This window comes from Aotus nancymaae, unplaced genomic scaffold (genome assembly GCF_030222135.1).
Source record: "Aotus nancymaae isolate 86718 unplaced genomic scaffold, 86718_ANA_hifiasm-v0.15.2.pri h1tg000076l, whole genome shotgun sequence".
In the NCBI taxonomy this organism is placed as follows: domain Eukaryota; kingdom Metazoa; phylum Chordata; class Mammalia; order Primates; family Aotidae; genus Aotus; species Aotus nancymaae.
In genome coordinates, this window is record NW_026988491.1 from 17305484 (window position 1) to 17325521 (window position 20038).

The following is a 20038-nucleotide window of genomic DNA, read 5'->3' on the forward strand; positions in this document are numbered from 1 at the left end:
CACCTGGCTACTCCCTAAGCCCCACATGGTGCCAACTGCTCCTTACAAAAAACAGAAACCCAACCAGGCACAGTGGCTCACACCTGTAATCCCAGCACTTTGGGAGGCCTAGGCGGGAGGATCACCTGAGGTTAGGAGTTCAAGACCAGCCTGACCAACATGGTGAAACCCCATCTCTACTAAAAAATACAAAAAATTAGCTGGGCATGGTGGGGCACACCTGTAACCCTAGCTATTTGGGAGGCTGAGGCAGGAGAATCACTTGAATCTGGGAGGTAGAGGTTGCAATGAGATGAGATCATGCCACCCCACTCCAGCCTGAAACCCTTGGTCAAGTCCCTCTCTTAGAACAAAATAGAACTGACAAGTTACCCTGTAATGTGTCCCTTGGAAGAGACACTGCATTTGCCCACAGCACTCTTCCCATGCCCACCACAGATGCAGGTGCTCCATCTCCACCTCCAGCTGACTGTGTAAAATCTTGTAGGCCTTCACCAATGAGAGAGTGGAATTTCAACAGTGATGGGATTGGGGTGCTGCATCTCTTCTGAGGGCTACCTGGGAAGGCTGGAGGGGCCAGGTGCCCATGGTCAAAGACAGCCCTAGTGTGCTCAGGTTACACAGTGAGCTCCAGGAAATGACAGCTCCAGCCACCTGCTCAGGAAGAGAGTCCTTGGCTCATGGACTCTCTCCCCGCTATCTGTTCCCAGAACACTCACAGTCTGTACTGAGGACATCGCCACAGACCTGCTTTTCCACAGCTTACCACCTACTGAGAAAGCAGGCAATTGATACCATCACTAAAGTGTGACCTGCATCATCTGAAGGGGACACAGAGCAAACTCAGTTGGGCAGCTGGGAGGTAGCTGCAGGGGTCCAGGTGTTTGGGGCGGTAGCCAAGCCTGAGCAGGCGGCAGTGGGGATCAGGAGGGATCAGGCTGAACATCCTCAGGAGGCAGGTGTCACGAGGCACACTGACTGACTGGCTAAGGCAGGCTGGGAAGCCGGCGGATTAAAGATGACTCCCAGGTTTCTACCTGAGCAGCCAGGAAGAAGACAGCGGCTCCCCTCTGGGAAAGAGGGGATGCTGAGCTACACAGGGGTCCGTGGTTGGAACTAACAAACAACCACAACTGACGTTAGCTGTGCTCAGTGCAGGTGGGCAGGGGGTTCTGTTCATCACAGTCACTTGCAGTCCAAGCCCATGGGGCCACCTCTTAATTCAAGCTTCCTTGGCTACTACCATAGGGAAAGAAACATGGCAATGCACAAAGCTCTTTTTTTTTTTTTTTTTATTGAGACGGAGTTTCACTCTTGTTAACCAGGCTGGAGTGCGATGGCACGATCTCAGGTCACCGCAACCTCCGCCTCCTGGGTTCAGGCAATTCTCCCGCCTCAGCCTCCTGAGTGGCTGGGATTACAGGCACGCGCCACCATGCCCAGCTAATTTTTTGTATTTTTAGTAGAGAAGGGGTTTCACCATGTTGACCAGGATGGTCTCGATCTCTTGACCTCGTGATCCACCCGCCTCGGCCTCCCAAAGTGCTGGGATTACAGGCGTGAGCCACCGCGCCCGGCCACAAAGCTCTTAAGTCTTGTGCTGGAGGCGGAACACATCGCCACTGCAGACTGGCACTGGCCAGGAGATGCGGGAGGTAGTGGGAGGCGTGCTCCAGCCTATGCTGGCCAGTGGGTCATTCATCACCCCTCTACCCATTCATCCTCAAACACCTGCAGGAGGCTTCCTCTGCCAGGCTCTGTCAGGTGCCAAGGGCACAGAAATGAGAACTGATGGTCTGCTAGAGGAAAGTGATAGGAAGGTCTCATCCTCGGTGTAAGGCACAAGAGTGGTGCAGGGGGGCCTAAGTAGGCCCCCTCTGTGAAAATGGGAGAGAAGAGCATTCTGGTCTGGGATCTCCACAGGCTCAACAAAGCTGGAGCAAGCCACAGCAGTAAATGATGAGAAATGTGGCTGGAAAGGCCAATGGGAACCACGGTCCTGGAGGTGGGTTTTGGGTGGAGAGCTGTGCTTAGAGCTGATGGCAGGATTTTCAATAAGGATGACTGTGTTTTGAAAGATCCCTGTGGGAGGAGTGAGGAGAGGGTGATCAGCAGTCAAGACTGGAGGCAGGAGGACCAAGCAGGGGGTTGTGGCCGTGCTTCAGTTCTGGGGAACCCAGGAGAGACGCCGACCATATGGGTCTATGGTGTGACGAGAGAGGTGGAGGGTCCAGGACAACTCCCAGCCTCCTCAAAATCAGTTTTGTTTTCTGTTTTGAAACAGAGTCTTGCTCTGTCGCTTAAGCTGGAGTGCAGTGGCACAATCTCAGCTCACTGCAGCCTCAATCTTTCGGGCTCAAGTGATCCTCCTGCCTTAGCCTCCTGAGTAACTGGGACTACAGATGTGAGCCATCGCACCTAGCTAATTTTTTTATTTTCTAAATTTTTTGTAGACATGGGGTCCCACTATGTTGCCCAGGCTGGTCTGGAACTCCTGGGCTCAAGTGATCCTCCTACTTTGGCCTCCCAAAATGCTGGGATTACAGGTGTATATCACTGTGGCCAGCCAAACAACGAGCTTAACAACAAAAAGTGCTCCAATAGCTGCTTGTCAGACAGGCGTGGCAGATGCCAGTTTGCTACATACATGCCATTCTGGATTTTTGACTGAATCTCCATGGGTGGCAATAACCAAGCCAGATCACCTGACCGTAGACTGAGTGCGGTGCTCTGGAGGCCAGATTCCCGGACCCTGGGCCAGAGCAAGGAAGAAGACAGTGGTCAAGGGACCCCACAAACAACCAGCCATGTGACCCCCACAATGCACACAAGAAACGGGAGCCTGGGGTGTAGGAACAAAGGGTCTGCAGGTGTCTGCACTCCCACACAGACGTTCTCATTCAAACAGTCAGAACTGGCCTTCTGGAAAGAAATATGCTGAGGGGCAGTTGGGTTTCAAGCTTTTTGTTGTATCCTGACTCTCACACAGCTCCCTCCGCTCTGTCATCTGGTGTCTGAGTGCCCCATGCCTGCCTGAGGCAGTGCCCAACTGATGGTAGTCCCCCAGCTCCAATGAGCGTGCCCCATGGGTGTGACCACAGGGACGGCTGCTGTGCCAGGTCAGGTTGGCTGCAGGTGCTTACATGTGCTTCCCATTCCATCCTTCAGCTACAGTGAAAGAGAGTGCCCGTGAGAATGGCCACAGGGCTCCTGGGCTAGACACACCCCAGAAAGCGGCTTACCTCACCAGAAGCATTTCAAATTTAGAAATTAAGGAATACCAAATTGTTTCTTTTTTCTTTCTTTTTTTTTTTTTTGATACAAGGTCTGACTCTATTGCTCAGGCTGGAGTGCAGTGTCACAATCTCAGCTCACTGCAACCTCTGCCTCCTGGACTCAAGCCATTCTCCCACCTCAGCCTCCTGAGTAGCTGGGACTACAGGCATGTACCACCATAGCTGGCTAATTTTTGTATTGTTTGTAGAGATGTGCAATGCGTCCTCCTCAGCCTCCCACAGTGCTGGATTACAGAGGTGAGCCAGCACACAGAAGTTTCCTTTCCCCTCCCCTCCCCTCCCCTCCCCTTCCTTCCCCTCCCCTCTCTTCCTCCCTTCCTCTCTTCCTCTTTCTCTCTCTCTCTTTTTTTTTTGAGACAGAGTCTCATTCTATTGCCCAGGCTGGAGTGCAGTGGTATGATCTCAGCCATTGCAACCTCTGCCTTCTAAGTTCAAGTGATTCTTGTGCCTCAGCCTCCTGAGTAAGTGAGATTACAGGAGACCGCCACCATGCCAGCTAATTTTTTTTTTTTTTTTGAGTTGGGGTCGTGCTCTGTCACCAGGCTGGAGTGCAATAGCGCGATCTCGGCTCATTGCAACCTTCGTCTCCTGGGTTCAAGCAATTCTCCTGCCTCAGCCTCCTGAGTATCTGGGACTGCAGGCAAGCACCACGACTCCTGGCTCACTTTTGTATTTTTAGTAGAGACGGGATTTCACCATGTTGGCCAGGATGGTCTCGATCTCTTGACCTAAACATCCATCCGCCTTGGCCTCCCAAAGTGCTGGGATTACAGATGTGAGCCACCATGCCCAGCCTAATTTTTGTATTTTTAGAAAGGATGGGGTTTTACCATGTTAGCCAGGCTGGTCTTGAACTCCTGACCTCAGGTGATCTGCCCACCTCGGCCTCCTAAACTGTTAGGATTATAGGTGTGAGCCACCATTCCTGGCCCAGAACAGTTTCTTAAAACAAGCTTTTGCTTGAATAGGAAAGTATTAAAGACAAAAGAAAAAAATTTTATAAAAGAAAACAAGCTTTATGGAGGCAGACAGATAAAACTCTTTGCTGAAATATGCTCTAAATAATAAAAAGTAAATATTTAATAGAAGTTGCTGGTGCCTGTAATCCCAGCTATGTGGGAGGCCGAAGGAGGAGGATTGCTCAAGGCCCAGAGTTTGAGATCAGCTGGGGCAATGCAGTGAGACCCCAGCAGGGGCAGGGCGGTGAGGGTCTCTAGGTGGCCTCTCACCCCAGGGTGCACCTTACAATGACCACGAGGTACCAGGGACCAGGGTTTCTCTGGCACCCACACAGGGTCAATAACATTTAATGGATCTTTGTTCTCTGAAAGGGAACAGGAAAGTAAACACAGGCTGGCCACAATTTTCATTCAATAACTGGAAAGGCTGCTCTCATATGATTTCCAAATATTTTTTTAAAACAAACAATGCTTCAGAGTAAAATTTCTATTGACTTAAATTACAAAAACATACATCACAGGGAGTCGGGGGACTCAACAATGCAGGTCTCTGGACTGGTCTGTCAGCTGTGCCAGGGTTCCTACAAGGTGACCCAGCACCGACTCGTGGGGCAGCAAGGCTAGGACTTCTGGGGGCCTCCAAAGGTGGCCGGAGTGCCTCTCTGCCAGGGTGACCCTGACAAAAGGCCAGGACGCTGAGAGTTTGGAGATGGGAACACAAGCTGGTGAGCCCCACCTGCCCTCACCAAGACTCACTGCCAGGAAATGCTCAGTCAGCAAGGGACGGACTGACTGAGGGAAACGAGTCCCCTCTGTTCAAGTCTGGGATGAGGCACAGGGTGTGCTCCTCCTGGAGAGTAGCTCATGGGAACCTGGCCCTGGGTGCCCACCCCCGGACACCCCCACACCCTCACTGGCAGCAGACGTGCCGGGGCTGTTCCCCTACGGCCCTGGCCTCTCCTTGGGCTGCCCGGCTCTCTGCCAGCTGCTCTGCCAGCACACACCCTTGGCTCACTTGGGGCCACCTGCCTAGGATGCTCCCTCCACTCCAGCACAGTGCCTTGGCAGTGCCCACTGCACGCCGGGGGCCAGTGTGTTTCTATAACATCCCCAAACCGCAACCCAGAATGTCCCTGACACTCAGGCCTTCTCTGTTGAGGCTGTTTCTCTTTGGACTTCAAAAACAGTTGTTATCTGTGACTGTAAGGCCAAGTGGTCGCCCAGATTGGTCACATCATGGCCTTCCTAGAGCCACACCCAGCTCCTCTAGGCCTAGAAATGAGGTGTGCCAAGGGTCCCCGGCCTGGAATGCCTGGCCCCTGAGAGTCCTCCCTCCCCTTGGCTCTCCTGCTGATAAATGGCTTCCTGAAATGACCTCAGAGGATGCTGCCCCTTTCATGTTAACCACAGGGACCTCTCCTCCCACTTGTGTCCTGGCAGAGGCCTGTGTAGGGCACTCTCGCAAGGCATCTCTCCGTCTGGGGATGCAGAAGTAGAAGCAGAAAGGCCGGCTCCCTGAGGCCCATCCCTGAGCTCACAGGCTGCCTCATCCTAGGCCATCCCAGCCCTGGGAGGACCAGACACCTCTTCGCTGGGGTCTGAATCCTGAAGAGGGATACAGGAGACAGACAATTCCTCTCCCCCTGCTCATGCCCAAAGCTGTGTTCTGTCTTCCTGGAAGACGGACACTGGTAGAGTCGCATGCTTCTATCTGCCTCTGCCCATCCTTGGGGCCTGCTGCGTGCTAAACACTTGGTGGCACTTCACATTTCTCATTTAAGCCTCAAAACAACCTTCTGAGGTGGTTTTATCGACCCACGTTACAGAGGAGGAGACTGAGGCTAAAACCGCCATGACACACTCAAGGCCTCACAGCTAGAGGAGGGTCAGGGTCACACGGGAGCCCAGGACTGTCCACCTCTCAGGTTAAGACACCACGTGGTATTTCATAGCACGTCCACACTCAGCTAGAAAACACTCCACTATGATAGTGTTTTAGAAGGATGACTTGCCAGGCAATGTTGGGGATGCTCCTTTAATTTAATGACTTAAGTCTCCTCATGCGTGAATCCTGGAATAGTAACTTCTGCTCTCCCTGTCTTATGGCAGAGATCAGAGCATCAAATATTGGTGGCTAAAATATCTTGGAAAAGGAAACGGTCCTATCTAGACAAAATGTGTTTATACCGTAGACACGACGAAGACCAGCTCTTGTTCAGTGCCCCCTACCTGCTGCCTGCTTCCTCTGCTCCTCGAACAGATCAGCCGAGCTTATGGAGGAACTCGCTGAGAGCCTCTCAAGGCGGGCCCTCGTCTCATACTAGAGAAGACAAGGAAAAGGAAACGTTAGGCTCCAAAGATTGTCGGAAGTTTTGCAAAAAGAATCACCGAAGAGCTGTCATTTGAAAGGCTCTTTCTCTCTAACAGGTACTGAATGCCACTGCCAAGGCCGGGTCCTGGGGGACAGCACAAAGCTCATGCCCTGCATGGGAAGCAGGTCACAGGGGGACAGATGGACACAACACCTCAGCCAAGATGGCCAGTGCAGAGACAGCGAGAGGGAGGGATGGAGGGAGGGCGGCATCTCTCTCCCGGTGCTGCTTCTAGCCAGCTGTCAGCAAAGGCCTCTCTAAGGGGCTCTTTTCCAAGCCCCATGACACTATTTTAAAACTGAACTTGAATGTCAACTTTGAAGCCAGGCAGATTTTATGGACTGTGGGAACAGCAAGGGGCAATTCTACTCTCGAAATGATAGTGAAAAGTTATACTTGCAGAAGTCTGAACTTCTGCAAAACACACTCAGCACATTTTAGGAAACCATCGTCCATACAGTCAGAGGCACACTAGCAGTTCAGGGTGAGAGGGAAGACTCAAACCTCCCCACTTCCACTTGAGTCTTACAGCTTAGCAAGGCTCCACTATGATGAGTTCATTAACATTTTTTTTTTTTTTGGAGACAGTCTCACTCTGTCATCCAGGCTGGAGTGCAGTGGTGTGATCTTGGCTCACTGTAACTTCTGCTTCCCAGATTCAAGTGATTCTCTGCCTCCGCCTCCCAAGCAGCTGGACTACAGGCATGTATCATCATGCCCAGCTAATTTTTGTATTTTCTGTAGAGATGGAGTTTTGTCATGTTGGCCAGGCTGGTCTCAAACTCCTGGCCTCAAGTGATCCACCTGCCTCAACTTCCCAAGGTGCTGAGATTATAGGCATGAGCCACAGTGCCTGGCTGAGTCCATTAACATTTCTGAGAAAAGCCAACAACCTGAAAATAAATAGATGCACTTCCCAGAAACATATCTGGCCAGACACAATGGCTCATGCCTGTCATCCCAGAACTTTGGGAGGCCAAGGCAGGCAGATCACCTGAGGTCAGGAGTTTGAGACCAGCCTGGCCAATATGGTGAAACCCCATCCCTACTAAAATACAAAAATTAGCCAGGCGTAGTGGTGCACGCCTATAGTTCTAGCTACTTGGGAGACTGAGGCAGGAGAATTGCTTGAACCTGGGAGGTGGAGGTTGCAGTGAGCTGAAATTGTGCCACTGCATTCCAGCCTGGCCAACAGAGCAAGACTGTATCTCAAAAAAAAAGGATGGGCCAGACTCAGTGGCTCACGCCTGTAATCCTAGCACTTTGGGAGGTCAAGGCGGGTGGATCACGAGGTCAAGAGATCGAGACCATCCTGGTCAACATGGGGAAACCCCGTCTCTACTAAAAATACAAAAAATTAGCTGGGCATGGTGGCGCATGCCTGTAATCCCAGCTACTCCGGAGGCTGAGGCAGGAAAATTGCCTGAACCCAGGAGGTGGAGGTTGCGGTGAGCCAAGATCGCGCCATTGCACTCCAGCCTGGGTAACAAGAGTGAAACTCCGTCTCAAAAAAAAAAAAGGAACATATCTATGTGCTTCATTTCACTATGGTTAAAAGTTATTAAATCAACTAGAGCTACATCAAAAATTGTTTGAAATATATTCAAAAGATATTGGATAATGGCTATTCAAAACAGCAAGAGAAGAATAAGAGAACTGTGAGGTACAGTCCTTGTTTTGTAAACACGCCTCTTGCTGAGGCAGCAAGCACGTGATCACTTAGACAGACCTTGGTTCGAGTCCCAAATCCAGTACCTTCAGGCCAGAGGGCCTCTGGCAGCCTGAGCCCAGCTCACTCAGGATCTCCTCCCCCAGTAATGCCCACACCCACACTTCCTTTCTGGATTATGGAACACCCAAAGAAACTCTCTGGACCCTTACATCAGCCTGGGCTTGTCTCCCAAAGTACATATCTGATGAAATGGCCTTGACATTCCCAAACTTCTTCTGGGCCTCATCTGTATTTTCACCTGGCTCATAATCTGGCTTGCGGCGAGCAGTAGGTCTACAGTGAAAAACAGCCAAAATCGGTTAAACTAATTTGAGGTGAAACAAATGTGTTTCAACTCATTTTATTTTTTAAAAAGCCAACAGCAGTAAATTTTGTAAAAGGCCATTTTTAAAAGCCTGAAAATTCTAATGAGAAAAGAAATACAGCCAAACGATACAACATTTCCAGGAATTTGTTTAAAATGGGTCTGTTATTTCACATTTCAGTTCAAATATGTCGCTTCACATTTCAGATCAACTGGTAAACACTGACTACATTGTCTGGAATGTCCGAAGGACACTGCTATCTCTACATGATATATATTGTACAGGATATAAACTGTCCCAGTTACCTGGGACAATTTCAAGTTACACCTGTTATCCTAACATATTAGTAGTGCCCCCTTGTACTCTCAGAAGTCCATAATCACCAAAAACTGGAGACAGTCTTTTAATAGGTGAATGGATAAACTCAGCAATAAACAGGAATGAACAAAAGAATGAATGAGTCGCTGGGCGCGGTGGCTCACGCCTGTAATCCCAGCACTTTGGGAGGCCGAGGTGGATGGATCACGAGGTCAAGAGATCGAGACCATCCTGGTCAACATGGTGAAACCCCGTCTCTATTAAAAATACAAAAAATTAGCTGGGCATGGTGGCGCGTGCCTGTAGTCTCATCTACTCAGGAGGCTGAGGCAGGAGAATTGCCTGAACCCAGGAGGCGGAGGGTGTGGTGAGCTGAGATCGTGCCATTGCACTCCAGCCTGGGTAACAAGAGCAGAAACTCCGTCTCAAAAAAAAAAAAAAAAAAAGAATGAATGAGTCTTGACCAAGTATACTAAGAAAAGTTAAACCAGGGTAGAAAGGCCAATTACCATGTGACTCCATTTATATGACATTCTGGGAAAGGCAAAATTGTAAGGCCAGAAAACAGACCTGGGGTGGCCAGGGGCCGAGGGAAGGGGAGGGGGGACTATAAAGGACATGGGGAAAATTTAGGGGTAATGGGAACTGTTCTGCTTCTTGGTTTTGGTGCTAATTACATGAATGTATGTGCTTGTCAAAACTTGCAGAACTACAGGTTTAAAAAGATGAATTTTGGCTGGGCGCGGTGGCTCACGCCTGTAATCCCAGCACTTTGGGAGGCCGAGGCGGGTGGATCACGAGGTCAAGAGATTGAGACCATCCTGGTCAACATGGTGAAATCCCGTCTCTACTAAATATACAAAAAATTAGCTGGGCATAGTGGTGCGTGCCTGTAATCCCAGCTACTCAGGAGGCTGAGGCAGGAGAATTGCTTGAACCCAGGAGGCAGAGGTTGCGGTGAGCCGAGATCGCGCCATTGCACTCCAGCCTGGGTAACAAGAGCGAAACTCCATCTCAAAAAATAAATAAATAAATAAAAATAAAAATAAAAAGATGAATTTTACCATATGTAAATAATACCTTAAAATTGGGGAAAAAAGTGAAACCTTCCTGGCCTAGGCCACCCCTGACCCATGGATCAGAATCTTCAGGGAAGAGGCCTCCACATACACATTTCTTGCAAGGTCCACAGAGGATTCTGATGTGCACCTCCTATTTAGAATCAGTAATTTAAAATCAACACAGGCCAGGCATGGTGGCTTACACCTAGAATCCCAGCACTTTGGGAGGCTGAGGCAGGTGGATCATTTGAGGTCAGGAGTTCAAGACCAGCCTGGCCAACATGGTGAAACCCCGTCTCTACTAAAAATACAAAAAAAAAAATTAGCTGGGCATGGTGGTGCGTGCCTGTAATCCCAGCTACTCAGGAGGCTGAGGCAGGAGAATTGCCTGAATGGAGGTTGTGGTGAGCCGAGATAGCGCCATTGCACTCCAGCCTGGGTAACAAGAGTGAAACTCCGTCTCAAAAAAATAAAATAAAATAAAATAAAAATTAGCTGGGCATGATGGTGTGCAGCTGTACTTCCAGCTACTCGGGATGCTGAGACAGGAGAATTGCCTGAACCCAGGAGACGAAGGCTGCAGTAAGCCAAGATAGCGCCACTGCACTCCAGCCTGAGCAAAAGAATGAGACTCCATTTCCAAAAAATAAAAATAAAATAAAATAAAAATAATATTCCTGAAATAGTAGAACAAAATCATTTACTAGCCTTACGAAAGTTTTTTTTTTTTTTGAGGGACAAGGTCTGTTCCCCAAGCTGGAGCACAGTGGTCCGATTGTAGCTCACTGTATACGGCTTTGAACTCCTAGGCTCAAGTGATCCTTTGACCTTGGCCTTTTAAAGTGCTGGGATTACAAGAACGAGCCACTGTGCCCAGCCCCTTATGAAAGATTTTCATGTCATCATCTTATCAGTAAATTTTTCCCAGAAATGCATGGATTCACTATTATAACCCCACAGTTTTGTCATACATACCTCTCTGAATAGCCTGTGGTTTTCAGAACTGTTTCAGTATCTTTGCTGGTCTCTTTTTTCCAATAGGAATCTGAATTGTCATCCCAGCTAGAGAAAGAACTGCTCCTTAACTCCACTGGTTCATCAAAGTACCTGTATGAGCAAGAGTACAACAGTGACTTGGGAAGCCCTTGCTGACATTCGTCCTGGGCTCTCTCACTTCTACGGATGTGGGGGATGCCTCCTTGAAGTTAGGGGCAGCCATGTATCTAGGTCTGGCCAATGAGACAGAAGCAGACACGAGGTGTGTCATGCCTGTGTTCAACCTTGCCCCATCCTATCTTCCCTAGCTACATGGAAGAGATTGTGCCTTCCAGGTGCTACAGTCTCAGGCAGATGAAACCTCCATCAGTCCGGATAATCAAGGTGACACACGTAGGACAGGAACCCTAGAGAACCACCTGTACCCTCAACTGACTTTACGTGAAAAAGAAATCAACTGCCATTGTGTTAAGCCCTTGAGATCTGGGAGGATGTTTGTTACCTTAGTATAACCTGGCCTATCCAGAAAACAAAGGACATCTTTAAATGTTATCCACCACAGGTTACACATTTCATTTTCTTTAGGTCTCGTTCTGCCTGGTTAGGCAGTCACAAATAACACTGCTGGGCCTGGAGAACTGACTCCATACAAGGAGCTTCTCGTTGGCAATCCCTTCCATGTTACGCACATTGAATGAAAATGATGTAAATGATGCTAATTAACCTCCTCCTGGAGTTGGATACAAAGCTACAGATCATGGATCACTGGACCATTCTGCAGACACTCTTTCAGCCTGGAGCCTACAGCAAACTTGATCTGATTTGCAAGCATCTCTGGAGAGCCTGGCCTTGAGATCAGTTTACACTTTAATTAGCCAATTATCACTGAGCAGGGTATTGCTCAGAGAGCAGCACTCAGTGGCAGCTTTTGGCCCTGTGTGATTAGAGAAAAATCTTTGACCAAGAGCAACAAAGTCTGCCTGGAACAGGAGAGACTGACAAGTGAGGTGGGTATGCCACAGCCTTGAGAAAAAGTGACCATCGACCAGCCAGGCACAGAGGCTCACGCCTGTAATCCCAGCACTTTGGGAGGCCGAGGCAGGTGGATTGCTTGAGCCCGGAGTTCCAGATCAGCCTGAGCAACATGGCAAAGCCACATCTCTACAAAACTGCAAAAACAAAAAAAACATAATTAACTGGTTCCTGACCATCTCTGGGGATTAAAAGAAAAAAAATTAATGGGCATGGTGGCACACCTATAGTCCCAACTACTTGGGAGGCTCACCTAAGCCTGGGAGGCCGAGGCTGTGGTGAGCTGTGATCACGCCACTGCACTTCAGCCCGGGAGACAGGATCACCTGAGCGTGGGAGGCTGGGGCTGAGGTGAGCTGTGATCATGCCACTGCACTCTAGCCCAGGTGATAGAGTGAGATCCTGTCTCAAAAAAAAAAACAAAACAAAAAAAACCCAAAAACAAACAAACAAAAAACAGTGACCGTGCCATGCCAGAATTCATGACAGCTTAGGATGGAAAAGCAGTCTGATCCGATATACACACCTCATGGAGGCAGTCCAAGAAGTTCAGAGAAGAGAGGCAGATCCCAGGGAGGTGTTAGGAAAGGAAGGGTGACAGAAGAGCATAGAGGCCTTAACAGACATCATCCAGGCTTTCTCCAGAGGGTAAGGACAGGAGGCACACAGGAAACAAGGTGAACACCAAGCTCTGTGCTATAAGGAGCTGCACAAAAGACGGAGATCATAGGAGGTCAGAGGGGCCAGTAGCCAAAGGCCAATCTAAGAGGGAAGCAAGAACCCTAAGAGCAAAGAGGCCAGGGACCTAGGTGAGCTAAGATCTGAGTGGAGGGAAATGCTCAGAACAAATTTACTCTTTCTTGGCAGAGAACAAAACAAAAAAGAGACAGAGGATAAGCTTGCTGTTTAGAACAGATGGTATGATATTACATCCTTAATAGAAAGTAGAATTTCTAAATGTGGCTTCTGCCTTCTCTGGCAAGAAGGTCATTAAGAACAAATCTTGTTACACTAGCATCTTCTCCTTGGGAAAGAAAACGCAGTGTTCAAAGTGTATCTGGATTTCAGTTAGAAACCAACCAGACTCTCCCTATGGTTATGAGTGGATCTGTACTGTACCCAGGCTCTGCTTCAAGGAACAGAGACAACTGATCCCCTTTCAGAGAAGAGAGATCACGACACCGAAGGAACTGGAAGTTACATTAGAGGAAGGTTCAAAAGATGTGGGATGTGTGCTAGCCTGGAAGGTGATATTCACATGTTTGAGGGGTTTATTTCAAGGGACCATGAAAAAACTAAGATCAATTCAATGAGGACTTTTAAAGCCACTTAATAAGCACCTATGAGGAGTCAGGCGCTCTGCTAGGGGAAGACAGGGCAAGAAGGCACATTCAGCTTCTGCCCTCATGGGGCTTGTGAACTGGCTTATGGAAGGGAGGCTAACTTGAGCACAGAAGCCTCAGAAGCAGTGTTCATGAAAGGCAGAATTTCTCATGGAGCTGCCCTGGGACCAAATGGCTGCCTTGAGGAGAAGGAAGGATGCAGTAGAGGCTGGATGGCCCTGGAGTGGGAAAAGTGGGTGTCAGCACTGGACTGGTGCAGGGTGAGGGTGGGTTGGAACTTCCAGGTTCTTTACGACTCTGAGATACTGGCACTTAGAATTTTGTAGATTTAGCAACACTCTAAGGAAATAACATTCTTCATTCTTATAAGCCACTGTGTTTATAAGAAATATCCTGAAATTAGGGGAATCCGATTACTTTGAAGTGACTGGACTATTCAGAAGTCTGAGAGAGAGAGAGCCATCAGCCTGGGTCCCCCTGACCAGCATGAGCCTGTGAGGCAGCAGTCTGTGCATGGGCTTGTGGCACCTTCTCTTCCTTCTCGTTGCCCATGAGAGGCTCTCTGTTTTCATGCTAAGCAGGAGCAACTCAGCGCAGGGGACAGGCAACTCACTAAGGGGACAGACAGACCACCAGCCAGGCCTCCAGTTGACCCTTGGAAGGATGGGGTGAGTGGGATGACTAATGGCCACTAGTCCCTGCCCAGAAACACACAGACTTTACTTCCTCATCTCCAAACCTTTATTAGCTTTCTAATGTTTTGACTGTATAGCTCTCAATGCTTTTTAACTTTTCTTTCTCTCCTCCAACTCTGCCTTTACCCAATGCTGAAAACATTCCTTAAAATCCCTTGAGAAGAGCACCCTAACATCACATTCTGTCTGATTTACAGCTATAGACAGTTGTCTATTCTAATGACAGTCACGCTGACTTTATAAGGCTGAGCAAATTGTTCTAGTTTCATTATCTTGTACTCAAGATATAATTATACTCTTTATACCCTGGAAATAATGGAACTCAATCATAAAAGAAAAATAAGGACAGGTTTTACCTTATTTTTAATAGAAACAGAACTCTTTCATAATTCATAATATTCAAGTTCTAATGGGCTAATGAATCATTTGAAAGCAGTAAGAGCTCTTCATGGAACTAATATCTTTGCTTTCAGAGTCCATGTTTATTTTACCTCAGTTGCCAAAGTACCTAATAGTACCCCCATTCTACTAATGGTGGTCACCCTACCAAAGAGGACTAGAGAGGGCATCTGTGTTCCTATTAGACAATCTGCAGGTCACAAGAAACGACACACCCAAGTCTCTCTGGCAAGAGTCCAGGAAGTTTGGTCTAGATAAATATGCCATCTGCTCCCAGGTTTTAAACCATAAATCACTGTTTCATAGCAACAGTGGCTGCTATGGCTAACTCTTTTGATTAAGCCCTTGAAGAAGGAGAAGTCTGAAAGATTGCTGAAGCCCCTACAAGGCAGATAAAGCCTCACAGCAGCCTGTCAGTGGCCGGGAGCCAGTGAGAATCTCTGAAGTTTTCATTAGGCACCTCACTTAGACCTCCCTTACCAACCCAGCTACCAAGCAACAGTACTGATTTAACTTAAACTTTCTCTTTTTTTTTTTGAGACAGGGTCTTGCTCTGTTGCCCAGGCTGGAATGCGGTGGTGTGATCTAATCTCACTACAACCTCTGCCTCCCAGGCTCAAGTGATCCTCCCACCTCAGCCTCCCAAGTAGCTGGGACTACAGGCATGTGCTACTATGCTTAGCTAATATTTTTGAATTTTTTTTGTAAAAATGAGGTGTCACTATATTTGGTCTGGTCTTGAACTCCGTGGGCTCAAGTGATCTTCCTGCCTCAGCCTCCCAAAGTGCTGGGATTACAGGTGTGAGCCACCATGCCCAGCCTAAACTTTCTTTACGTTCCTACACTATCATCTGCAGAGGTTGCTAATAAGCAGTGAAATAATGAAAGATGCTGTAGAGAAGCCACACAGGCAAATACAGACCCCGTACTGCCAAGAGTTTCCTCTGACCCAGACTCAGTCCCTCATTTAATATTCATATTTGAAATGATTTCACATGCATGGTTTCCAAATCAAATAAAAAATTTAGTTTTATTCTGTGTAAAATCTATTTATGTACCTTTAAAAGGCATGATTTTGGTATCACTTCTGAGTGAAGTGAAACTTGGTGCATTATAGAGGCTGCAAAGGATAGGCAAATATAAAACCACCCAAGTCTCTGAAAGTACCAACATGGAACACCACTAAACTACATTTTTTTTTTTTTTTTTTGTAAAATCCCTGGACTTGAAATAATTTGGAGCTAGACCTAGAGACATTGTTAAGGATAGTATTCTTTATAAAGTTCCTTGTCTAAAAAATAAAATAAAATAAAAAAAGTTCCTTGTCTATAAACATTGATTGGAAAATTTATAATTTCACAATTAGATTCTAGTTAATATATTTATATCTGTTCTATATATGAAGTGCGTGTGTGTGTGTGTGTGTGTGTGTATATATATATATATTTTTTTTATACAAATGAAAACCTCTCAAGCTATCAGACAACTCTAATGTCCTTGGAGACATAAGTGATGGAGCCTTCTGGTAAGCACCGCCCATTACTGACAGGCACATCTTCCATTTTCATGAACTCCTAACCCAAAGGTGGTCCTCAATGTGGTTAGTTTAACTACCTAACAATAGTAATTAAACATTTAGGATCATGACTGTAATCCCAACACTTTGGGAGGCTGAGGTCAGCAGATCACTTAAGGCAGGGGTTTGAGACCAGCTTGGCCAACATGGCAAAACCCCAAAACCTTTACTATAAATACCAAAAATTAGCCGGGTGTGGTGGCACATGCCTGTAGTCCCAGCTACTTGGGAGGATGAAGCACAAGAATTGCTTAAACCTGGGAGGTGGAGGTTGCAGTGAGCCGAGATCATGCTACTGCACTCTAGCCTGGGTGACAGAGTAAGACTCCATCTCAAAAACAAACAAACAAAAACATTTAGACTGAATCACATGTCTCTTAAACTGAGTTTCTATATTATCATATAGCAGCTAAGAGCCAAGCACCATTGTAAATGTGCTATGGTATTTGCAGTATCCTCACACAACCCTAAGGGGTAGGTAATACTAGGGTCCCTAATTCACAGATGAGGAAGCTTATAGCACAAAGAAATTAAATAACTTGGCCTAGGTCACACATGAGTGAGAGCCAGGATTCAAACCCATGACATCTGGCCCCTGGGCCCACATTCTTACCCCTCTGTTCCTGAGCTGTGCTGTGCCCTTTCCAGTGAAATCACAGGTTCATTTGGTGTCTTTTTAGCAGACCTCCCCACTGGGCTGGGCAAGTTCTTGAGGGAGCCTTACAAAGTGAATTGACTCAAGTTTAAACGTGTTCTCTTTGCCCTGACAGGCCACTTGACCGTGAACTACTTTCTACAGTCTGCTTCACACTAGAGTTATGCGTCTTGTCTCCATCAGATAGTGAGTGCTGAAGGAGAGGAACCTAGGCTTTACTCTGGGATCCCCTCAAAGTGCAATCATGTTCCTCATTAGTCAATACATACACAGAGAGAGTTTATTTAACACTCTATTCTGCCAACTGGAGTTTTCTGAAACTGGCATTCTGAAACACAGAAATCTGCTGAAGCCCTGAGAAAGAGCAGTGTAATATTCCAACTGCTGGACTAAAACTAAATAACATATACCTTCAGAATTAGGCAGATTTCTCCAATTTCATAATTTAAATAAACACATCTCTCCTACCTCTAATTTTAATCACAGTTGCTGATTTTATTATCAAACATTTTAATATTAGCAAACATTGTCCTTTCACAAATGTTTCTCTAATTTTTATTCCAAAGAATAGCCTTGGCTCCAGCTAAAGCTTTTAAAAACAATGAAGTAAATTCATTTGGAATTTCTCCTAATGCAAATAAACTAATAAATCCATACTATTCACTGCTTTTCAAAATGACACTTTAACAATGATTTTTAATAGAATACCTTGAGCTTTAATAAATCCATACTATTCACTGCTTTTCAAAATGACACTTTAACAATGATTTTTAATAGAATACCTTGAGCTGGAAGTAAAATATGAATCATCACTGTCATCATTATACTTTTTCCTTGGTTTTGCCATGATGGGTGATTCTTGTTCTATGGTCTGCATATCTGAAGTCACTGAATGTGAAATACCACTTGAAAAAACAGAAAAATATATAAATCAGTAAGTTCACAAACTTTTGTTTTTCCAAAATAAAAAAAGCATTAATCTATATTTTGAACAAAGACAAATTTATGAGAGGGGTTAAAAACATAAGCAATAAAACAATGTGCAGCTATCAAAAGTGTTAAAGTTCTGTGAGGACTGTATCTACACAAAATACTGTCACAAATACTGGTTATGTTCATGGCTTCCACTCTGCTGTGTGCTTCATGAAGAGTCAGACCTTTTTCCTTTTTTTAAAGACCCAAATTTGAAATTTTGCATGTCATACTGAATAACAGCAAAGCAAAAACAATTAGAGAAGATAAGGAATAACAAGAAAGTATCTCTAAAGTTGAAAGTAACACAGTCCAAGAAAAATCCACTGATGATTTGTAAATTGGCTTCGATTCTAACTCCGAGAAAGCAGTCTCACATACCTTCTGCAATTTCCAAATCCCATGCCAAGTCTGTCTGAGTCAACATTTGTTTTGCCACTCATGTTCACCTTTTCGTCTTTCTTCATTTGAATTTCAAGATCCTTATAGGCTAACCGTAGTGATGAAACACTGCCAAAAAACCAAATGCTCCTTAATTTAGCTTTAATCCTTTGTTCTTATATTAAAATAGTAAGCAAAATAAAACATGAAATGTATACTTTTAGCTTCATGATTTTTTTCTATAATTAGCCATTATGAAGGCAAGTTGGCATTTTTTCTACCTGCCTTTTTTGACTGGACGCTTAAGAAAATTTGAATGAGCTTACAGCCACTTTCTCATTGCTGCTCAACCTGTATCACTGTTCAAGTTTAGTTTACATTACCTGTTATTGAATAATAACATAATGTTTACCCAAATCACTTCTATATGGGATAATGAAAAGCAGGATTTCTTACTTGGACTAATATTTTATTACACTTCCACATTACATATCAAAGCATGAGGTTAGTCTCACTAGTCTGTCTTGATTTAAGATAAATAAATAAACATATAAATTTGACTTCACAAGTACATCAATTAAGGAGCAGTTACATAATTGTAAAAGGATCCTTCAGTTCACAAAAGAATTTCTTGTAGGAGACCTCTAGACAATCAGGCTTCTGAGAGCATTTAAAATGGGATAGTCACTTATCAGCCAATAGTATCCAATAGTATCTTTAGCACTACTAGTCATATACTGCTCTTTTTTTTTTTTCTTTTTTGAGATGGAGTTTCACTCTTGTTACCCAGGCTGGAGTGCAATGGCACGATCTCGGCTCACCGCAACCTCCGCCTCCTGGGTTCAGGCAATTCTCCTGCCTCAGCCTCCTGAGTAGCTGGGATTACAGGCACGCACCACCGTGCCCAGCTAATTTTTTGTATTTTTAGTAGAGACGGGGTTTCACCATGTTGACCAGGATGGTCTCGATCTCTTGACCTCGTGATCCACCCGCCTCGGCCTCCCAAAGTGCTGGGATTACAGGCGTGAGCCACCGCGCCCGGCCCATATACTGCTCTTCTATTTAAAATCAAATACCTGCTACAAGCAGGACACCAAAGGGGTAAAAAGATGTACAAAACATTGTCCTTGCTCTCAGATTTCTAAAAAATACAATAATGACTTAATTTTTCATAAAGAAAACTATGCCTGTATAGCAAGAACAGTGGTATTGTATCATATTTTAGTAAGACAGCAACATTTCAGGGCCCTGAAAAATGATATACCTACCTTACAAGGATTTCTAAGTTATCATCCACTTTACAAAAGCATGTAAAATGTCACGAATTCATGGTAAAAGAGGCATTGTATAAATTCCTAGTAATATAAACAAATTTCTCTGTAGTAACAGGGAAGGACAACAGAATTTCTTTTTTTTGAGACTGAGTCTTGCTCTGTCGCCCAGGCTGGAGTGCAGTGGCATGATCTCAGATCTCTGCAACCTCTGCCCTGCAGGTTTAAGTGATTCTTCTGCCTCAGCCTCCCGAGTAGCTGGGATTACAGGCGCCTGCCATCATGCCCGGCTAATTTTTGTATTTTTAGTAGAGACAAAGTTTCACCATGTTGGCTAGGCTGGTCTCAAACTCCTGATCTCAGGCAATCCACCTGCCTCAGCCTCAAAAACTGTTGTCATTACAGGCGTGAGCCACCATAACTGGCCCAGAATTTCTTACTAGGAAAAAGTAATCTTGCTTTTGCTGTTTCTTTTCTTTAACGAGTCTAGCAAGATTTCTTTGGTCTGTTTTCACATGGCAGTTTGTTTTCCTTACTCTTCCTACAGAACAGGTTATGGCTATTTTATTCCTTAACAAATAAATACTACTCTTTCAAGCATAATTTTTGGAGGCAAAGAATAGCTCTGTTTAAAATCATGAATACATATAATTATAGCAACAGATTCCTATGGAG

At 45.9% G+C, this 20038-nt stretch overlaps 1 protein-coding gene across 1 annotated transcript in view; it reads right to left on the reverse strand.

The window, feature by feature from the left end:
• The window catches only part of ARFGAP3 (ADP ribosylation factor GTPase activating protein 3), a 63610-nt gene that overhangs the window by 3917 nt on the left and 39655 nt on the right, over nucleotides 1-20038 (reverse strand). Inside the window, exons 10-14 of the mRNA XM_064368155.1 lie at nucleotides 18093-18221; nucleotides 17522-17644; nucleotides 11019-11150; nucleotides 8509-8632; nucleotides 6485-6575 (exon numbers count right to left, since the gene is read on the reverse strand). Coding sequence (XP_064224225.1) covers nucleotides 6485-6575; nucleotides 8509-8632; nucleotides 11019-11150; nucleotides 17522-17644; nucleotides 18093-18221 — 599 coding nt within the window. The remainder of the gene's footprint in view (nucleotides 1-6484; nucleotides 6576-8508; nucleotides 8633-11018; nucleotides 11151-17521; nucleotides 17645-18092; nucleotides 18222-20038) is intronic.